The 21,600-nt window shown below is 42.6% G+C and overlaps 1 protein-coding gene across 1 annotated transcript in view; it reads right to left on the bottom strand.

The window, feature by feature from the left end:
- Positions 1-727: 727 nt before the first annotated feature.
- Positions 728-21,600, bottom strand: part of LOC135078576 (protein transport protein Sec31A) — a 32,023-nt gene continuing 11,150 nt past the window's right edge. Inside the window, exons 14-30 of the mRNA XM_063973107.1 lie at positions 20,140-20,196; positions 19,440-19,524; positions 18,888-18,998; positions 18,092-18,289; positions 17,162-17,343; positions 16,913-17,094; positions 16,132-16,279; positions 14,914-15,552; positions 11,884-11,989; positions 10,773-10,871; positions 9,850-9,985; positions 8,991-9,363; positions 6,102-6,404; positions 5,487-5,615; positions 4,858-4,929; positions 3,279-4,356; positions 728-3,208 (exon numbers count right to left, since the gene is read on the bottom strand). Coding sequence (XP_063829177.1) covers positions 4,168-4,356; positions 4,858-4,929; positions 5,487-5,615; positions 6,102-6,404; positions 8,991-9,363; positions 9,850-9,985; positions 10,773-10,871; positions 11,884-11,989; positions 14,914-15,552; positions 16,132-16,279; positions 16,913-17,094; positions 17,162-17,343; positions 18,092-18,289; positions 18,888-18,998; positions 19,440-19,524; positions 20,140-20,196 — 3,009 coding nt within the window. The 3' untranslated portion in view covers positions 728-3,208; positions 3,279-4,167. The remainder of the gene's footprint in view (positions 3,209-3,278; positions 4,357-4,857; positions 4,930-5,486; positions 5,616-6,101; positions 6,405-8,990; positions 9,364-9,849; positions 9,986-10,772; positions 10,872-11,883; positions 11,990-14,913; positions 15,553-16,131; positions 16,280-16,912; positions 17,095-17,161; positions 17,344-18,091; positions 18,290-18,887; positions 18,999-19,439; positions 19,525-20,139; positions 20,197-21,600) is intronic.

Below are 21,600 nucleotides of genomic sequence, written 5' to 3'. Positions count from 1 at the left end.
CCCTGACTTTCCAGAATGTGGACACCCTGTTTATTCTTGCGACTGTACATAAGTACGCGACCTAACTTTGTAGGTACCTATAGGTACTTATTAGTCTCATAGCGTAGCATCCTGTCGCATCGCATCGCGTCGCGTTATGCTTCAGGCACCAACAAAAGATGTAATATCCTTTGACGGGTCGCGCCTGCAAGAAAGCAAACAACAATTTTGCCAAACACAATATACTCACCCTACCTAGCATATACATAATAGAGACGTGTAAATAAATTTGTCAAAAAATACCCAGAATTTTACAAAAAACGAGGAGACATCGACAGTACATACAATTTACGACATCGACAAAAACTAATAACACCTCCATCCCGCCTTGAACTGTACTCATCGGGTCCACTTTCCATGTCAATCAAAATTTTTGATAAGCTTCCAGTTTCGATAAAAAATACACCCAAAGAATCAACAGTCGTAAAAAAACTTAAAGAACTTTTAATTTCCAAACACTATTATGCTTTAAGTGAGTATCTCAATGATAAATTATTAGGCTCTAACTTCTGATACATTTTTCGGTTGATCTAGGGTGGTCCTCCTCTCTCCTAATTGCCGTGCCCTACAGGGCCCATAATGTTCTAATTTTAAGTACATAATGGATGCAATAAAATATTGAGTATTAAGCACCTATCTACTAATCTTCTATTTCGATATCACTGGAATTCTTAATAAAACGGCAAAATATTTTCTAAAAATATAATTTATTTAATATAATAATAATAATTATATAACACATTGTTAATAATATATTAATTGTTTATTCAGCAAATATCAAATCAGTTAACAACACGAGACACATCCAGTGATTTAAAATCAAAAACATTCATTGAAAAAATAACTGTTCTTTCGGAAGTATTTTGCTAAAATTATGAGGCATAGTTTGAATTATAATAATTAATAGGACTCCAATATTTAACTTAATGTATCATTATTATTTGTAAAATTAATAATAGAACTAGCAGTTAGCACATAATTCAGAAAAATAAAAGATAATAATATATGAATGACAAAGAAAATATTATGATATTTTTTTTACTATTGGTTTAAAATTACAATGCTAGTTATGTTTAAAGTTGTTTATTTCGATTTGTTAAGGTGAGTACACACAAAATTCTTTAACTTGTGCTATGAGACATTGTCTTTACTTCATTTCACAGTCAACGGGAAGAATGAAAGAAGAGGGAAAGAAAGAAAAAGTACATAAGTTGTACTTATATTTTCTGTTTAAAACGAAAAAAATATTGTATGACATTAACGTAACTTCAAAATTAGGTCAATAAATATACGATCAAATATGCACTCACCTTTACAATCGAAACTGGGAATTATTTATCCTGGCAACATAATAACACTTGCATCTATCTACTTTAGTTTCGATTCCTATGTCGTCTTTACCCAACAATAATAATAGCTTAGGTCATAAAATAGTTTTAAAACGTCCTATAAACGAAAACTACACGCATGATTCACATACATTCATACATTGCAAAGTTTCCTTCAGTGGCCTACCTTTTTGTTATTATTGGTAAAATATATTAAATTTTATTAATATTACAATCAATAAATATGATACTTTAAATAAATGCTTTTATTGTTTATCTAATTAGTTAAAAACAAATATTCCATTGATTACTCTCTAATACAATTCAAGGAACGTACGATGACACCTCAAATGAAACACGGCATCAAGTAGTTGTTATAGGAGTAAATTTGCAACATGTATTTTTTTCTTTCATAATTTGAAAGTATGACATCATGTATAGCCTAATGTGCTGACGTCATAATGTCTTATGATTAAGATTTGATTCAACTTCATTTAAAGTGAGTCTACTGACTCAAACTCGACTACGACACATGATGACTCAAATTCAAAACTGGTCCTTAATATTTTACAATATAAGGCAAATGGAAAATAGTTTTGCTCTTAGCTGTATTGCACTATCTAAATTTACTTTTACCAAAACGTCTTAACTATTCTGCCTCTTTACTTCTTCTTTTCAGCCAAATGACGTCCACTGCTGGACAAAGTCTTTACTTACTAAATTATTTATTTATATTACTTTATACATGTTGATAATATCAGTACAAAAGTGAAAATGGGTATGTGTAAATTGTATAAAATTGGAAGTGTCCGAGAAGAAATAATTATTACATGACTTTTTCAAAGAAACTCTTTCATAAAAGAGTTCAGTATCTAAAGAACTCCGAATCTACTTATTCATACAGCTTTTTAGCTAACGTATAACGTTGTATTCTTCATAGAGAAAGAAGTAACCTACTTTTTACCCTACCTTTAGTTTTAGACTAATTCAATTACCTTTAGATCTACTACAGACAGATATTAGCTTATTTAATGTTTTAATGATTATTTCTTCTCGACTACTCCATTCTAATTAGATAATGTAATTAAGCTGTCAGATATAACAATTTTAATGCCACAATCTGACTCTTGTTTTAATACTTTATATGATGATTTAAGTGCACTGATTTTTTTATGCATAACAAGGCAGGTATTTGACCGCAATCGCACCTGGTGTTAAGTGAAATGCAGTCTAGATTTTAATAAGTAGTACATATTATAACGACCGAAACTCTAATCTACCAGTAAGTCAAGTATACTGCAGAAGCAGCGTTTACTGGGTCTACAAATAAGCTCTGCAGCGCCATTTATAAATAAGTTTACATGTTAAGTATACATTGCAAGTACACGAGTAATTTAGTATAATTTATGCCTAAATATTACTATAACTGGATATTAATCAGTAAATGGCTAGTTTATAATACATATTCAATATAGATTAACAGCTTTGCCAGCCTACTATTACACTGTGAGCTGATTGCTACACTACCAATTACTTTGTATTAGTAGTTTATAACTAGCCAGTTTTAGAATTAATTCGTTAAGAAACACTTAAAGTAACCTGTCTGTTGCCAACACAAAATTCGCCAGCTACAGGAAGATTTGGAATCAGTCTCTGATTTTAGTCACCATATTGTAACTACTGATCAATCAGGTTATATCGTTAGTAAGCTGGTAACGCCGCAAACTATAATAACTCCATGGCAGTTAATTAAGGAGATGCTAAGCTCGCAGCAGTCGCTTATTGACAATGCCACGAATTATGCTAACTCATAGAGTTGTTGAATAAGTTACAGCTGTTACCTGAGTAACTTGCAAGAGACCGTTATTGACAATGCCACTATAAACTCTCAGAGCTGTCGAATAAGGTTACCTGAGCAACTTGCAGGAGTCGCCCAAAGTATAACTCACAGAGCTGTGGAATATATTACAGCTGTTTCCTGAGCAACTTGCAGGAGTCACATATGATAATGATTATGTTTACTCTCAGAGCTGTCAAATAAGTTAGTTACCTGAGCAAATTGCAGGAGTCGCCCAAACTACGACTTACAAATCTGTGAAATAAGATACAGCTGTTTCCTGAGCAATTTTCAGGCGTCTCTTATTGACTATGTTTACTCACAGAGCCATGGAACAAGTTACAGCTGTTACCTGAGCAACTTGCAGGAGTTGTTCAAACTAGAACTCACTAAGCTGTGGTACAGTTGTAGCCTAAGCAACTTGCAAAAGTCCCTTATTGACAATGCCACGAATTATGCTAACTCATAGAGCTGTTGAATAAGTTACAGCTGTTGTACCTGAGTAACTTGCAGGAGACCGTTATTGACCATGCAACGAACTGTGCTAACAAACAGAGATGTAACCCGAGAAACTTGCAGAAGACGCCCAGTCTATAACTCGCAGAGCTGTGGAATATATTACAGCTGTATCCTGAGCAACTTGCAGGAGTCCCTTATTGACTATGTTTACTCACAGAGCCATGGAAAAAGTTACAGCTGTTACCTGAACAACTTGCAGGAGTTGCTCACACTATAACTCACTAAGCTGTGGTACAGCTGTTGCCTAAGCAACTTGCAAAAGTCCCTTATTGACAATGCCACGAATTATGCTAACTCATAGAGCTGTTGAATAAGTTACAGCTGTTTCCTGAGCAACTTGCAGGAGTCCCTTATTGACTATGTTTTACAGAGCTTGAAACAAGTTACAATTCGGCCTCTGTGACACAGCTCCTTTAGCCGTTTTTCTCCAGCTGCAATCGCCAGCTACTGCAACTGCACCTGTAGATGCTGGGCCAGCTGTAGCAAGCCTTTGAGTGCTGGAAGGAAGCTGGCCACGGCCGCGAACTCAGCTCCCGCGGCGAGACTGGTGACTGCGTGAGCAGCGCCTTCTGTGTCGGCGCGCGCAGCGAGCGAAGCACACGTTTGGAGGGTAGATAGCGCGTTTTCGGACAGCTGAAAGTTGTTTAGAATTAGTATTTGTTTAACTAAAATAGAAAGACATGGGTACAAGACAATTTCGACGTTTCGGTTGCTGGTCCCAAGCAGACTACAAACGTCAAGCCGTGAGTACAAAATGTAACTCATTAATAAACGTCGCCTTAAGACCCGTGTCTTTCTATTTTAGATGAATTGGAACGCGAAAGTTTAAAATCTTATACTATTTGTTTGTTTTATAACCTTTTTGTGTGAATATTAAAAATATAACTTGATAATGGAGTTGCAATAAAGTAACCGTGAAGTCAAAAAATAAAACTTTTAGGCTGAGTTGTAACAACTAACTTTGACCGTAACTATGACGATAAGCGGTGTTTTTTGTATGGACTTTAGACAGATTTTTGACGTTTGTCGAAGTTAAAGTAAAATGGTACAACCCAGCCTTACTCTAGACAATGTTAAAAATAATAGTGAAAGCTTAGCGTTGTCTAGTACAGCGTTTGTATTAAAACAACTTACCCTGTGCTCACGCAGCATATCGTACAATGTTTCTAGCCTCCTTTGCACGTCTTCTAACTTTCGTTTCATTTGCTGCAAGAAATATAAAAATAATTATTTTCAAATTCACGACTACATATAACTAACTTCAATAAAGGCGATCGCTTTAGCGGCCACCAGTTGGCGCCACTGTAGAGAAGCGTCCTGTCACTTAGTGGCTAAGATGGTGACACGAACTGGTGAGCACTGAAGCGGTAGGAGGACTATCACTTTTGCACTCATTAAGATGGCACCACTGTAAAGCCCGGTCGCCGAGCATTTTGTCCAATGACCTCAAACTACCCATCCTTATGCTTGCACACTCACTGCGGCCGCCCATCGCACAGTTGCGACAGCAATATAATTACGCGCGAGCGATAAGGATGGATAGCTTGGGGTCATTGGACGAAATTCCACGTGCTCGGCGACCGGACTATAGAGTAGTCTGTCAGTGGTGCCAAGTGTTAAAATAAAAAAAAAATCAAAATCAAAATCAAAAATATTTATTCAGACCACAAGTGGCACTTATGGTCTAAACTGAATAAAAATATTTAAGTACAGAAACGACAGGGTGTCAACGTGTCTTACGTGTGAACCAGACAATTACTTACCGGGTTGTTAGCCCTGTTGTAGCACTCGTTACGCAGCGCGTCGAACACGCCCACCATGGCAGCGTATTGTTCGGGAATGGGCGCTTTCACGGGCGCCGGAGGTGGCACCGCCGGTTGCGCTGGGCTCTCCTATAAAACATTACATTTTTAAGTCAGAATCATCATCATTATAGCTTATAATGTAAGCCAATAAGTTCACCGAGCCAGCAGTTTGCTGAACCTCCAATGAACGCTACAAATCACGGTCTTTCGCTTTTTATTTGGCCGCTGCGAGCGGTCATTTTAAGATATCGGTCCGTAGAGCTGGTGAGTATCGTAAGCTGCGCTTGTTTTTGAGACGTGATCTCCATTCAATAACCCCACCTTTCATTGGTTTTCTAACAGATATGTCCGATATTTTTTCTAATAAAATCTTTTGTTACACACACAAGCGCCGTTAAAGAAGTTAAACCAATCGCCGCGTTTTATTTCAAGATCTTAGTCTATCGTATGGGTTATAACATTTGACATCACAACCCTTTTTTGTTTCAGACGGTATAAGACGTGATATACAAATTCAAAATTCCTACATTACTATGTGCTTATCAAAATAATATCACACATATAACTACTTACCCGCCCTCCTTGGAATGCAGGATTCATCTGATCTTGATACTGCATAGTTGCCTGTTGCCCCGGGTACGGTTGACCTGCGTATTGTTGTCCCGGGTATGGCTGCACAGGTTGCTGTCCCTGGTACATCTGGTTCTGCTGCTGACCCGGGTACACCTGACTTTGCTGTTGACCTGGGTATGCTTGACCCGGATACTGTTGTTGACCCGGGTATTGGTTGTTTGGCGCTAGCGGGATGTGCTGTGGCGGTTCGACTCCAAATAGAGGATGGGTGATCGGGGCTTGCGCTTGGACTTCTTGCTTCGGCTGATAGGAAATAATAGGCTTGTTTAATTAATTTGACCTAGAAATAATAACGTTCGGTGGCAGAAAGTCAAGAAATATTTAACAGAAGACATTATATACACTTTTTTTCCATATGTAACTTATTTTTGATGGTATATTGCGATTGCGGCAAGCAATATGAAGACACATGGTATTACACTGCGATAGATGTAGCTAAGAATTATCTGCAAGAATTTTGTTATTGAAATGTATAATGTATTTTAGTACTTCTCACATACATTTTTAAAACACGGCAAATACAAACGAAAACAAAGGAAGGCTAAAAGAAATAAACCACGCCTAAAAGATGAAAGGTTAAAATACAGGCCAATAAAGTTCTTGTATTTTTGGTGAATGGCATTAGATTAAAGGGTCACACTAAAACAACTCCATTGACTCGCGAATAAAACGAACAAAGTCCATTGCTACCTTTCATTCAGTCACATACCTACTCGTATTTACACTAGATCTCTTTCGAAATTGACGTAGAGATAAAAATGAATTCATGAAAAAGTTTACATTATAGCTTACATATAAACTTATGCTTTAGTTAGATAAAAGGTATTTAGCAAATAATCAGGCCTATTATGAATCACAAGCTTCATACACAATAACCCTGATTAGGGTCTGTCGCAGAATGTGCTTTTTGCAAAATGCGCACTTTTCCATACTAATATTAAACAAACAAACTCTTTAACATTAACTTTTTTTTTACAGAAAAGCATACGCATTTTGCGTAGTGTTCATTTTGCAAAGTGCATATTCTGCGAGATCTGCGTTAGACCTTTTGATAAAATGCTACTCCTTAACGTTGTTTACGTATTTTGAGATACATCTGTCACTGTTTCATCCTGTCTCGCTTTGCATAAGAGATGACTACATTCGAAAATTCGTATCACAACGAAATAGCCATGCTGGTATTTTAACTTTGTATACTTTCGACTAGGGATTGCAATCCGGTCCGGCGGATCCGGTAATCCGGCGGATCCGGTGTGTTTTTGGACCTACCGGATCCGGTAAGTCGGCGCCGGATCCGGTGAGTCGGCGCCGGATCCGGTGGCGGATCCGGTAAAGCAAAAAATACGCGAACGTGAACTGGGAAAGTCGAGCGCGCGCGCATTTTCCAGATCGCTAGACGTGTCGCAACACTACATTGCATTTTCCTTTGCAAAAAATTAATGCTTCTTGTTTTATTGTTTCTTAGGAGTCAGATTGTTTCTTAAAAAGAACTGAAGTTGAATTTATAAGTACAAATTTAAAAGACTGTTTTGTTGATTTAAGTCTATGTAGATTTTATTAATAAGAGTTTAATAGTATTATTACTTAAGTACTTTCAGATACTTTACATTTTACTTTACATACCTACAGCAATAAGTGAGAGTCAGACTGATTACCTACTAACTTTATTATTTCGACTTTTCATAATTTTATTAGTACAAATGGTACTTACCAAAAATTACAATTAATACCGAAAAATATAAATAAAAGTGCCTTAATTTTCATAAATACGTATTTTATTTTTCTTTTTATGTACTATTATCAAAACTAAAAATCACTAAATACTAGACCAAGTAACTTTGCAATCCGGCCGGATCCGTCCGGATCCGGCCGGATTAGCGTCAATCCGGTGAAATCCGGCCGGATTGAAAATGATACCGGATTGCAATCCCTACTTTCGACGTTCTAAACCCAATGGACTTTGTTCCCATGCGTCTACCTCGCCAATATGCCGCCTATGCTCGATAATGTTACTCCACTGGCGCGTGCCCGCGTGCAGCGCCGACATGTCGCCGCTTGGCTGGCCGACACAAGAGCAACTATACATCACATCATCATCGCAGTGGCGCGGCAGCACCGACCTTCGCGAGTAAAACCGATATACCCACTTGGGAAAAATAAATTGCTGGTTAAAACTATTTACTTGCGAATCTTGCGATGGTTGATGGACAAGATTTAAATGTAGCCTTTGAAATATGGAACTTAATTTTGTAGGTGTCGGATTAAAATATTTCAACATTATATTTTTCATTGATGTTTTCTCTTTATAAACTAGACTAGCTTTTGCCCGCGGCTTCACCCGCGTGAAATTTAGTTTGTCACAGTAGGTCGTCATAAATATGTTATTCTGGGTTATAAACAATAACGAAACGCAAATGAAAGAGTAACAAACATCCAGACATCCAAACTTTCGCATTTATAATATTAGTAGGAAATACATAAATCATATTTCATTTCATTTGTGTATTTGGTTTATAAAGAGAAAATTTATTTGCAGAACAAGTCATGATAGATAATACAGGTATTCAGTATCTGAGTGAGTTAATTCATTTCTAATTAAAAACTCATTTATTTTGCAAATAGGCTTTAAAAAAGCACTTTTACAAGTCCCAGTACTCATTAACCCTACCACTGCTTCAGGACAATAAATAGGCCAGTGCTGTAGTTATATTTAATCTCTACTCCACGAGTTTTTTGGCTTCCAATCAGTACAATACTTAAAGGCTTATCATTGGTGTTCGAAGTTAGTTTAAATATAAGTAAAAAAAAGTAGAAACATTGATAACTAACCTTAGGCTTTGAAGTGAGCATAGGTGGATCGTTCCACCCTGGAGCGGCGGGTTTTACCGGCGCTGCGGACTCTTGGTAATACCCGTTCTGATTTCCCTGGTTCACGGGGTTTATACCGGGATTCATAGGGTTAAGTGGAGCAGGATTCATAGGGTTAAGTGGAGCGGGATTCATTGGATTAAGTGGAGCTGGATTCATTGGGTTAAGTGGTGCGGTATTTAGTGGGTTGAGGGGAGCTGGGTTCATGGGATTTAGAGGGGCGGTATTGACGGGGTTCAGAGATGGAGGGTTGATAGGGTTCAGTGGCGGTGGGTTGATGGAGTTGACGGGATTGGTGACCGGCGCGTAACCAGGGTTGGGAACGCTGGCAGAACTGCGAATGAAAAACTGTGTTAATATGTGTGTTAGCTGAGCGTGACGTCACATAACCCGCACCCATACTAACTACAGTGTTCAGTGACGTCACGAGATTGTAAATATCTGTATCTTAGGTATTTCTAGAGATGTAAAAGATAGAAAAACTAATTAATATCAATATTAAAAACATTTTTAATCTCTATTCTCAAGATTTATATTCTAACTAGCTTTCCGCCCGCGGCTTCGCCCGCGTGGAATTTTGTCTGTCACAGAAAAACTTTATCGCGGCGTCCCTGTTTCAAAAACCGGGATAAAAACTATCCTGTCCTTTCCCGGGACTCAAACTATATCTATGCCAAATTTCATCAAAATCAGTTCAGTGGTTTAGGCGTGAAAGCGAGACAGACAGACAGAGTTACTTTCGCATTTATAATATTAGTAAAGTATAGATTAATTTCATTTCCAACTCACAATACCTGTACTAATACTTTCGCAGACTCACCTGTACTGGTCCGGCAGGGGACTGTTATACCCGTAGGGCTGCGCGGCGGCCGGGTTGTTGAAGCTGTACTGGTTGTACAGCGGCGCCGACTGTACCGACGGGTCCACTTTGTACTTCGAGCGGGACGTTAGACCACCTGCGGAATTATAGGGTTACATTCAATTGGGTATTTGAAAGCGTTCACCAACTTTTTTATAAACACACTTCAGTCTGGTTAAAAACTCAATTAAATAAATTGTAAATTAAGTGTTTTGGTTGCTTTGCAATGAGGGTTTTCGCGAATGAAAAATCCGCCAGCTGGCAATACGTAGACGCGAGATCCAAATGCTGCATGATTGGTTATTTTTGACATGACATTGACAGATATGTCAAAATCCACCAATCACGCAGCAGTCAGACCCCACATCCACGTCCCGCCATCTAGCGGATCTTTCATTCGCGAAAACCCTCATTGAAAAAGTTCATCAATTGAGAACAAAAAGCAAAACAGTGACGTCATCGGCATGTAATAATAACCTACAAAATCTACGGGAGTCTTATTTTACCAAAGTGTTAATTTATTGGTGGTGTCACCCTATTGTGGGTTGATTTGTGAAAGTACGTTTGTTAATGTTTTACTTACCTGTGGTAAAATCTAAAATCGCTGTAATTTCATTGAAACATTTGTTTACTTTAAAACCATGGTTCTCAAAGTTGGGGGCGCGGGCGACATGTGTACTTAAGTATAAAAAATCTGCGACCGCTGAGAGAATGCATTCCAGACTGCTCGATACGACCAATAAATAATCTTAACTGGAGGAGGTGAGGGGCGCGGAATTTTTTGTATGATCGAAAGGGGGCGCGTCTCAAATAAGTTTGGGAATCAGTGGCAACATTGTTGCTAGAATATTTTCAACCTTATCCCCAAGTCATAAAGCACGTACCTGACTGAGGCCCGACGCTGCCGGGACGCGGGGGCTGCGGCGGGAAGGGGGCGGCGGGCGCGGGCGGCTCGTTCCACGGTTGCTGGTACACGTGAGGCGCTGCGGAAAGATACAACATTTCAAAGGATGTGACACAGACATAGTCTGGTCTGTGAGCACGTAGAATTTTGTCCAATGACCCCAAGCTACCCATCCTTATCGCTCGCGCGTAAATATGTTGCTGTCGCGCTCGCACACTCACTGCTGGCACCCGTCACACAGTCGCGACAGCAATATAATTACGCGCGAGCGATAAGGATGGGTAGCTTGGGGTCATTGGACAAAATTCTACGTGCTCAACCGGGCTTTAGCAGAAACTAAAGGGAGATGTGACAAAGGGGCGGGGCCGGTGTCGCAGCAATATGCCCAAAAATAGAACACATTGCTCGTGAAAGCAACGATGACAGCAGTGACGTCATAATGTAAACAGTTCACATTGCTTGCGTAGTACTAAAGATTATTCGAACGTTTAGTACTGATACAGCAGTGGATAATGAGCACATATTTTGATTTCTTTGTGTGTGTTAATTTCTAATACGACACTGAGTTTCGAACTCCGCGCATTAGTTGGCATCTCTCTATATCTCTATGGATGTGTCTGTTGGTGATTCGTTCGTTCGTTTCAGCCGAATAACGACTACAGGTTGAAAAATGGCCTCGCCAAGGATTTCCACAAAGACCGGTCCTGCGCCGCCCGCATCCAGGCACCTCCCGCAACCTTCACCAGTCCGTCGGTCCACCTAGTGGGAGGCCTGCCTACACTACGTCTTCCGGCTCGTGGTCGCCACTCGAGAACTATTCTGCCCCAGTGGCCATCAGTTCTGTGAGCTGGTGATTATTTACTCTATGTTGCTATAACAAACAAAAACTACTTTTTGTTATCAAAGAAGATTGCCAAGACGATAGAGATTTTATCTTTCAATTTGTGAAGTGATATCGAATCTCGAGGCCACCTAGGATTTTCTTGTCAGGTGTACCAATTTTATTTCCTTTTGACATAAGCTCATTATTTCACAAACTTATTTTTCTAGAGATGTTGAAGTTTTTTAAGGTTTTACTGCATTTTACTCACCACTCACTCCACCGTATGAGTTGTTGTCGCTGTGTGCAGGCAAGTGAGCTCGCTTCTGTGAGTGCGAGCTCACGGTACGGTTGCGTGTGTACTGGCCTGGTAGCTGCTGCGACACAAAGACAAACATGACGTTAATGTATAGTGTAAAAAGCAGAGAAGGACATTTTATAAGAATTACTAATAACTCAATGTCCAATTATGTTTAAGTCCTCGATTTGTTTTAGACCCGAGGGTTAAACATGGTCCTTCGAGCCGGATAAGTATTACTCAGACTATTCTAAAAGTCATCTCAACAAGAACGTAGTTTCTGGAGGATCAGGATTGGGGATCCTGTGATCCTCGGTCCAGAAAGCACAATAGTTTTCTATGGTAGGAGTTGCAGCGGAAGTTCAAATTTGGTTGATACGGTTTATCGCAAAAGTAAAGGCGCTATTAGCCTGCCGGACTTGTAGTATCCTTTCTCCTCTAGCATCTCCGTTAGCAGGGGTACGCCGTGACAACAGAGGGCCCCCGCTGAAAATCAGTTTCAAAACAAGTCCTGGCGGTCTTGATGTACGCTGAGTATGGGTGCCTTTTCGTCAGAGGGGCACAAGCAGTTAACTGTCCACTTGTATATTTCTCTTTGTTTGTATCTGTCTTGCCTGCTAGTATACCTTTTTTTCAAATAAAAAGTTTTCTATTCTATTCTATTAGGATCGGGACTCAGTTGGAGGAGCAGTAATACCTGCTGCGAGTGCTTTATTTTGTCAACTTTATCCTCCACCACAGAATAATAATAAGTACTACGTACAGAAGTTTTACTTCGTGAAGGTATTTAAAAAAATGTATGCTCAATGTCATTAACAATATAGTGTAATTTAGCCTGTCTCAAGAGTCAAGCACCATTTTGTTGACAAACGTCAGTGATCGGTACTGCGCCGAAGCTATAGGGCTGACTTCGGTAAAATGATGTGACGTGAGGTGCCAAATACATGATTTAGCATGAATTATCATGAATAATATTAACTACTTATTTACCTCTCAGTGTCTTGAGGCAACTTAAAAAAGTACATTCAGTGTTTTTATTATTATTTAGGCAGTTAAATACTGCACAGTATTTAGTACACCATTTTCTTTATTTTCTTCCATCATACACAAGAATACGCGTGCGCGAGTCAATGTTCGCTCGTATGTGAGGCCTTACGAATAGTATCCTGTAGGTGGGCCATCGTGCGTGTTTTGTTTTCGATGTAAACTCGCGGAGATGAACAGGCCTGCCTCCACTAACGCTGCAGCTCACCTGGGCGGCGGGCCGCGGGAGCCCGCGTCGCTAGACTAGAGATGAGACGTATTTACTAGAACAGATCCACACACTAGGTATTTTACAGTACTAGGCGGCACCTAATCCAATTTTTTAAATACTTGATCCACCTATACCTTAGTTCTTTAGAAATTTCCCTAAATGTAAACAAATATGGTCAACTGACATTGACGAATTTTTAGTCTATGTCAGTTGATCTACTAGTGATGCGACAAAATCTCTCGTTAATCGCAATTCTGTAAATGTCATTTACGGACTGCAACAGACGATTATTAGATTTTTAAAGATCGTTTGTATAATTATAAAGATCAATCCCTCCTCTGATTGATGTTGAGATCAGTAATGTGATCGTCAAAATAGGATCTTCTTAATCAAAGAAAATTATATTTTCCCTTTTTTATTTGTTTAGGAAATATAATTTAAATTATACTGTGGGTCTAGACAAAGTGCACAATAAAATCGTAAACCAGTCGAAAAGTGGTCGAAAGGCCTTTTTATGTGACAGTCGTCTGTATAATAAAGCTGAATTCAAAGACTTCTTCACAAAGTGAAGTGTGTTGTTGTATTCAATGAAGAAAAAATACATTGTTGAATATAACCTCGTTAATATTTTATTTTAATATTATCAAAGAAATTGGTAATTGAAATAATTGAATACTTGAAATAAAATCGATAAAATTTACAGATTATTATCTATGATTATTGTCTATGACTTGCAGATTTTCCAGAGATAGGACCGAAATTTAAACGTCAAATGTCGATTTGACATTTTAACATGAAGCACAAATTTTCACCATCCGAATATTTTGTTAAAATATTTTGTTTTCAATGTTAGATTTTATATTTGTTTCATCACGAGAATAAAGTTGGTTTCATGAGCTTGTGAAATAATGTGTATGATATTAAGAAAACGTGAGTATTATAGTGTAATTGTGTGCACAAATGTTTGTTTACATTGATGGAAAAATCTAAAGAATTTAGGATTAGTATTTTATAAATTACACGATTTCCGACCCTACCATCAAAGTAATAGAGGTTATTATTGCGTAATCCGTAGTCGTGTATCACGCGCACATAGTATTTCTCGCTAAACTTATGTGCGAACGTAGAGATTCACTCCGTCTCTGTCTGACCAAACAAATTTGAGCGCGACGAAGCAAACGCACACAAACGTAGTCAAACCATATTCATGTAAATAAGAAAAAATATGTAAATATTTTTATGAAATTGATATCTTTTAAATACGCCAACTTTTAAATACGCCAACTTTTAAGTTGACAGTCCTAAGCCTGTTGAAGTATGAAGGGAGGAATTATTATTAAATTTCAAATTGCATTATTCATACTACGGTTGTATCTTTAAAAAAAAAAGTATTTTAAAGTCATATTACGTGGATTGGTCCGCACTAGTCGCGTCAAGTATGCTAAATTACTACGTACTAGGTGGAATAGGTATTTGGATCGAGTATTAATAAATACTAGGAATAGGTGCACCTAGTATCAAATTTACCTAGTATAACCCATCTCTAATCCTAAGCCCACAAGATGTAAAACATATCGCCCCCCAAAAGATACTGCACTTCCTAATGGATGCAGGACTCGGAGGCGAACTGTAAGGAAAACAGCGGCGATCACAATAGATCGATAACGGTCGCAGTGATACTAGGACTTTATTGAACTAGAATAGCCGCTCAACACAAATAAAAAAAAAATAAAAAAAAATAGACTCACCTGGGCGGCGGGCCGCGGGAGCCCGGTCGCGCGCTCGAGCCGCTCCCGCAGCTCGGTGTGCGCCAGGCCCTCCAGCGAGCTGAGCGCGCTCTGCAGGCAGCCCTGCGCCGCTGGACTCACCTGGGCGGCGGGCCGCGGGAGCCCGGTCGCGCGCTCGAGCCGCTCCCGCAGCTCGGTGTGCGCCAGGCCCTCCAGCGAGCTCAGCGCGCTCTGCAGGCAGCCCTGCGCCGCTGGACTCACCTGGGCGGCGGGCCGCGGGAGCCCGGTCGCGCGCTCGAGCCGCTCCCGCAGCTCGGTGTGCGCCAGGCCCTCCAGCGAGCTGAGCGCGCTCTGCAGGCAGCCCTGCGCCGCTGGACTCACCTGGGCGGCGGGCCGCGGGAGCCCGGTCGCGCGCTCGAGCCGCTCCCGCAGCTCGGTGTGCGCCAGGCCCTCCAGCGAGCTCAGCGCGCTCTGCAGGCAGCCCTGCGCCGCTGGACTCACCTGGGCGGCGGGCCGCGGGAGCCCGGTCGCGCGCTCGAGCCGCTCCCGCAGCTCGGTGTGCGCCAGGCCCTCCAGCGAGCTGAGCGCGCTCTGCAGGCAGCCCTGCGCCGCCAGCCGCGACGCGTACTCCACGAGGACCGCTTCTAGCTTGTCGCCGTTCTGGGGAGAAAAATAAATCATATTAGGCTAGATATCTCACTTTAGTTCAGTCCGAAATATACTGTTTTTGTGGCCAGTCAATTGTAGGAAAATATTCCGCACAGCTCCGCACCTGTAGTATAGCACAGAGCCACCTAAGCTCTGCACAGCCGCCTGTGGTATAGCATAGTGACGCCTGGGCTCCGCACAGTCACCGATGGTACAGCACAGGGCTGCCTGAGCCCCACACAGCTAGTTACCTGCCACTGGCGTCCCCTCGCGGCGGCAGCCCGGCCGGCCAACAGGACGCGCTCGGCCGCGTCCGCGCGCCGTGCCCACAGCGCAGCTAACGGCGACGGAGACATAGCGCATAGGTAACAAAGGGACGCCTGAGCTCCACAAAGCCACCTATAGAGACGCCTGGGCCAGTCCACAGGGACACCTGGGCTAGAGGAACGCCTAGACTCCGCACAGTCGCCTGTAGTATAGCGCAGGGACACCTAGTCTGCGCACAGCCGCCTATAGCATAGGGACACCTGGTCTCCGCACAGTCACCTGTGGTATAACACAGGGCTGCCTGAGCCCCACACAGCTAGTTACCTGCCACTGACGACCTCTCGCGGCGGCAGCCCGGCCAGCTAATAGCACGCGCTCGGCCGCGTCCGCACGACGTGCCCACAGCGCAGCTAGTGGTGACGGAGACATGGCGCACAGGTAGCACAGGGACGCCTGATCTCCACAAAGCCACCTATAGGGACGCCTGGACTCCGCACAGTCGCCTGTAGTATAGCACAGGGCCGCCTAAGCTCTGCACAGTCACCTATAGTACATACATCACGCTGCCTACACAGCTAGTTACCTGCCACTGGCGTCTTCTCGCAGCGGCAGCCCGGCCAGCTAGTAGCACGCGCTCGGCCGCGTGGGCGCAGCTAGCGGTGACGGAGACATAGCGCATAGGTAACAAAGGGACACCTGGTCTCCGCACAGTCACCTGTGGTATAACAGGTCTTCCTGGTCTCCAACACAGCTGTAGCTATAGTTACCTGCCACTGGCGACCCCTCGCGGCGGCAGCCCGGCCAGCTAGTAACACGCGCTCGGATGCATCCGCACGACGCGCCCACAACGCAGCTAGCGGTGACGGGGACATGGCACATAGATAGCACAGGGACGCCTGATCTCCACAAAGCCACCTATAGGGACACCTGGGCCAGTCCACAGGGACGCCTGGGCCAGTCCACAGGAACGCCTAGACTCAGCACAGTCGCCTGTAGTATAGCGCAGGGACACCTGGTCTCCGCACAGCCGCCTGTAGCATAGGGACACCTGGTCTCCGCACAGTCACCTATGGTACATCACAGAGCTGCCTACACAGCTAGTTACCTGCCACTGGCGTCCCCTCGCGGCGGCAGCCCGTCCGGCCAACAGGACGCGCTCGGCCGCGTCCGCGCGCTGCCAGCGGTGATGGGAACATGGCGCACAGAGACTCCTGGGCTCAGCACAGTTGCCTGTGGTATAGCACAGCGCACAGGTAGCACAGAGACTCCTGGACTCAGCACCACTGCCTGTGATATAGCACAGTGTTGCCTGAGCTCCACACAGTCACCGGTAGTATAGCACAGCTGTAGTTACCTGCCACTGACGTCCTCTCGCGGCGGCAGCCCGGCCAGCTAGTAGCACGCGCTCGGCCGCGTCCGCGCGCCGTGCCCACAACGCAGCTAGCGGCGAAGGAGACATAGCGCATAGGTAACACAGGGACGCTGCCTCCTTTAGTGCTGGCTCCGACTCGGCAGATAACTTGTCGCCCAGCATTTCTGCACACACAAACGAATGATTTTAATTCCAATTGATTTGGAGGGTAATTAAACGAAATGTCATTAGCCGTATCCAGATAGACCGAGAACAGCTCAAGAGGTAGTCTTGCGTGCATTTGCGCATTCGGAGGTGTCTAAGCCGCGGTGTGGACAGACACGTGACGCCATTCGAAGCTCGACAAAGACCTCGAAACCCACGCGTGCTAACTCTCAAATTTGCTTCATGTGATGCAAAGTACTTACTTTGCGAGCCCTGTCCAGTCGGTCTGGGTATAGCTATTTATTCACACTCCGCAGGTACACACTCCGCATGTACACACACTCCGCAGGTACACACACTCCGCAGGTACACACTCCGCAGGTACACACTCCGCAGGTACACACTCGGCAGGTACACACTCCGCAGGTACACACTCCGCAGGTACACACTCCGCAGGTACACACTCCGCAGGTACACACTCGGCAGGTACACACTCCGCAGGTACACACTCCGCAGGTACACACACTCCGCAGGTACACACTCCGCAGGTACACACTCCGCAGGTACACACTCGGCAGGTACACACTCCGCAGGTACACACTCCGCAGGTACACACTCCGCAGGTACACACTCCGCAGGTACACACTCGGCAGGTACACACTCCGCAGGTACACACTCCGCAGGTACACACTCCGCAGGTACACACTCCGCAGGTACACACTCCGCAGGTACACACTCCGCAGGTACACACTCCGCAGGTACACTCACCGCAGTAGTGCGCCAGCGCCTCGCCGTCGCAGTGCGTGACAATAGCGGCCAGCGTGTCCCGCCAGTTGCGAGGCGACGCCGACTGTACTAACGTGTCCCATCGAGACTGCAGTAAGCTGCCCGATATCAGGGACACCGGGTCCGACGCCGTTTGCTTCAGGTGGTACTTCTGAACTTTGTACAGGAGCTCTTGGCTGCCTGGAGGATTAAAAACGAACATAAAATACAAATTCATTTCAACTCAAGGACGTCTACAGCTGGACAAAGGCCTCCTCCAAGATTTTCCCCAACATACAGTGCTGCGCTAACTGTATCCAAGTGCTTCCCGCGACCTTCACTAGATAGTCAGTCTACTGAATGGAAGGCCTGTCTGTTTTACGTTTGCCGGTATGTGGTCGCTAACGTCTACTGCAAGACAAAGGCCTCTCCTAAAATTTTCCGCAACACACAGTGCTGTACATGCTACCTGTATCCAGGTGCTTTCTGCGACCTTCACTAGATCGTCAGTCTACTGAATGGGAGGCCTGCCTACTTTAAGTTTCGCGGTCTGTGGTCGCCACTCGAGAACTTTTCTGCCCCTCTGCTCCAGCTACCCCTCTAACTGCAACGTAAGTTCGGCAATTTTGCGGGCTATGTCACTTGCTTTGGTTTTCCTACGAATCTCCCAATTTCTGATTCGATCAGGTAGTGAAGCTCCATGCGTAGCTCGTTCCATCGCTCATTGGGTGACCTTGAACCTTCTTGTGAGACCCATAGAAAGAGATAAATCCCAGCTCTTACAGAAGCTATCACTCACCAAGAGAAGCGATAATGAGTGCATCAGCGACGCGCGAGGCGTCCAGGCATAGCTCTACGGCCTCCTCCAGGTTGCCGCAGATTAGAGCGCGGCAGATCAGGCTCGTCGGGTCTGCAACGCAAATTCAAATTTACAATTATTCCAGCTAGCTGTAAGTCTAGAATTTAGGGATTTTCTGCTAAAGTACAAACGAATAAATAAAGAAAAATCAAATAACATGTATTTTCTTAGAGCTTTCTGAATAAACCCACATTTAACCCTATATTTTGGGAATATAGTATTGTTCTTCTCCAAATACTCTGTTTCAATCTAGCTACAGTCTTACGCCCGTATTCACAAACATTACTATGAGGTCTCACAGTGTGCGTGGACACACAGGATGACACATGAACCAATCACAGAGCTCTACTTAACGCTGTGCAACACTTAAGCAAGCATCGTTTGTGAATACGGGCGTTATTCAACAAAGAAAATTGGCATGGTATAGTATTCTGAACTGAACATTTTAAATAATGTTGATTTACGTAATACATTTTTACAGGTGTTACCCACCTTCCCCGTTAGGTATGACGACGTTCGTGACGGCAGTTCCGATGTCCACATTTGCTAGTTTTCTTTCGATCAGGGTTGTGGCATCCTGTGAACATATTGTCACTTTAAATACAATGAAAATGCGTACTTACACTTTATGGGTATCAATTAAATTATTTTTTATTAGTTAAGAAAGGTAAACAGAAATGTGCATGAAAATTAGTAACTCGATTAGCATTGTTGTTAAAAATATTTTTTCTTTGCTCACCAAAGTGTTGCGTAAGAGAAATAGAAACATTAAAATCTTCGCATAACGTTGTTGAAAGTATCCCCACAGATTTTTATATTAACGCCCGTATTCACAAACATTGCTATGAGGTTTCACAATGCGCGTGGACGCACAGTGTGACACACGAACCAATCACAGAGCTCTATTCAACGCTGTGCGTTCGATTTGCTGCTTCACATAAGCAAGCATCATTTGTGAATACGGGCGTATAGTTCCAAAATACTGAACTGTCCTATGCATGACATTGACAGTGGGGCGCCACCGTCAATACCGGATCGCTGGTTCCGATTTTTGCCATATTGGAACCATATAGTTGAACGATGGTAGCGCCCCCCTGTCATTGAGTTTGGTGGGACAGTTCAGCGTGGGTCATCTATAAGACATTTCGATCATTCAATTACAGTCCTCAAAATCCTACCACTAGATACTTACCGACAAATCGGTGCTGGTGTCAGTGGACAGCTCTGCCTCGGTTTCCGTGGACTCGCCCTGCCAGCCGCAGCGACAGAAACATACAGCTTATGTGCCGTGGACATAGCCCGGTACACGCCAGTAATACACCCGAGGAAATAGCCCAGTCAGACAACATAACTCAGCCAGACCACATAGAGTCAAGAAAATAGACAATAGTATACCAAGAGTATTTGCCACCACCAACCAATTGTCATACTTTTTAAAACTGTCAAAACGAGACTGCCATAGATTTTGTATGACAATACTAGCCAGTGACGTCACTATTTTGTCAACTCAAACTATTTTTTTCAATTACAATGCAACAAAAAATTAATTAAGTCTTTAAGACCATAGATAAAGTCAATCAAACCAAATATCTGGGTGTTATACTTGACCAGCGACTCAGTTGGTACCCACACATGGAGCTCTTAATCAATAGAACCAGAAAGCTCACTTGGGTCTTTAAGTCTCTGAGACAGGTCATGACAAATAAATTAAACAACAAAATCTACATAGCCCTAGCTCAGTCAGTACTTACATATTGTATCCCAATCTGGGGTGGTGCAGGCAAAACCCACGCTCTTGAATTAGAAAGAGCTCAGAGATCCCTCATCAAGGTCATGTATTCTAAACCTTACCGTTTTCCTACGGATAAATTATATCAAATTAGCGGTCTACTTACAATTAGGAAACTTTATATTTTGAACCTTGTACTGAAATGCCATAAATCTTTAACTCATGTCGACCTTACCCACAAGAGAAGGAAAGATGCTGTTGCGCCTGCCCCCACAATACGTACAGTTTTTGCCACAAGGCAATATTTGAGCCAGTCTGCCTTTGTTTACAATAAAATTAATAAATTACTGAATATTTACCCAATGATAACTCATACTTGCAAGGAAACCTTAACTAAATGGTTATATTCACTTAATTATGAGGAGGTTGAAAACCTACTAGTACGAATTATTTAAACAAATTTCACCACTAAAACCTGACTGTAAAACTCACCATCACGATCCCTGTATGCAGTACATACATTTATACTGATCCCAAGGAACCCACTCCGTAGGGCATACAGGACAGACTCGTGACAAGACACATAGTATTTGAACATGTTCATATTATTCATGCTTTAACGAATACATATACTCCACATTCACACCTTCACACTCACATTTACACATTCACACTTACACACTCACACTAACACTCCTACACACAACCACACATAACGAGCATTATCCTATTCTTTTCTTTTTTAATATACTATCATTAAGCGTAAATCTTTCTATGTCAATGAAAGAGAGTCAGTAATCAACCATAACTTATTACAATATACTGCTGTAATTTTCTTACATACCAAAGTAAATGCTTACTTAGTGAACTAATACTCCTAGAATTAATTAGAGATATCCTAATGGGAAGTAGCGAGTTATTCCC

This window comes from Ostrinia nubilalis, chromosome 15, assembly GCF_963855985.1.
Source record: "Ostrinia nubilalis chromosome 15, ilOstNubi1.1, whole genome shotgun sequence".
Taxonomy (NCBI): domain Eukaryota; kingdom Metazoa; phylum Arthropoda; class Insecta; order Lepidoptera; family Crambidae; genus Ostrinia; species Ostrinia nubilalis.
This window is presented reverse-complemented; position numbering and strand designations above follow the sequence as displayed.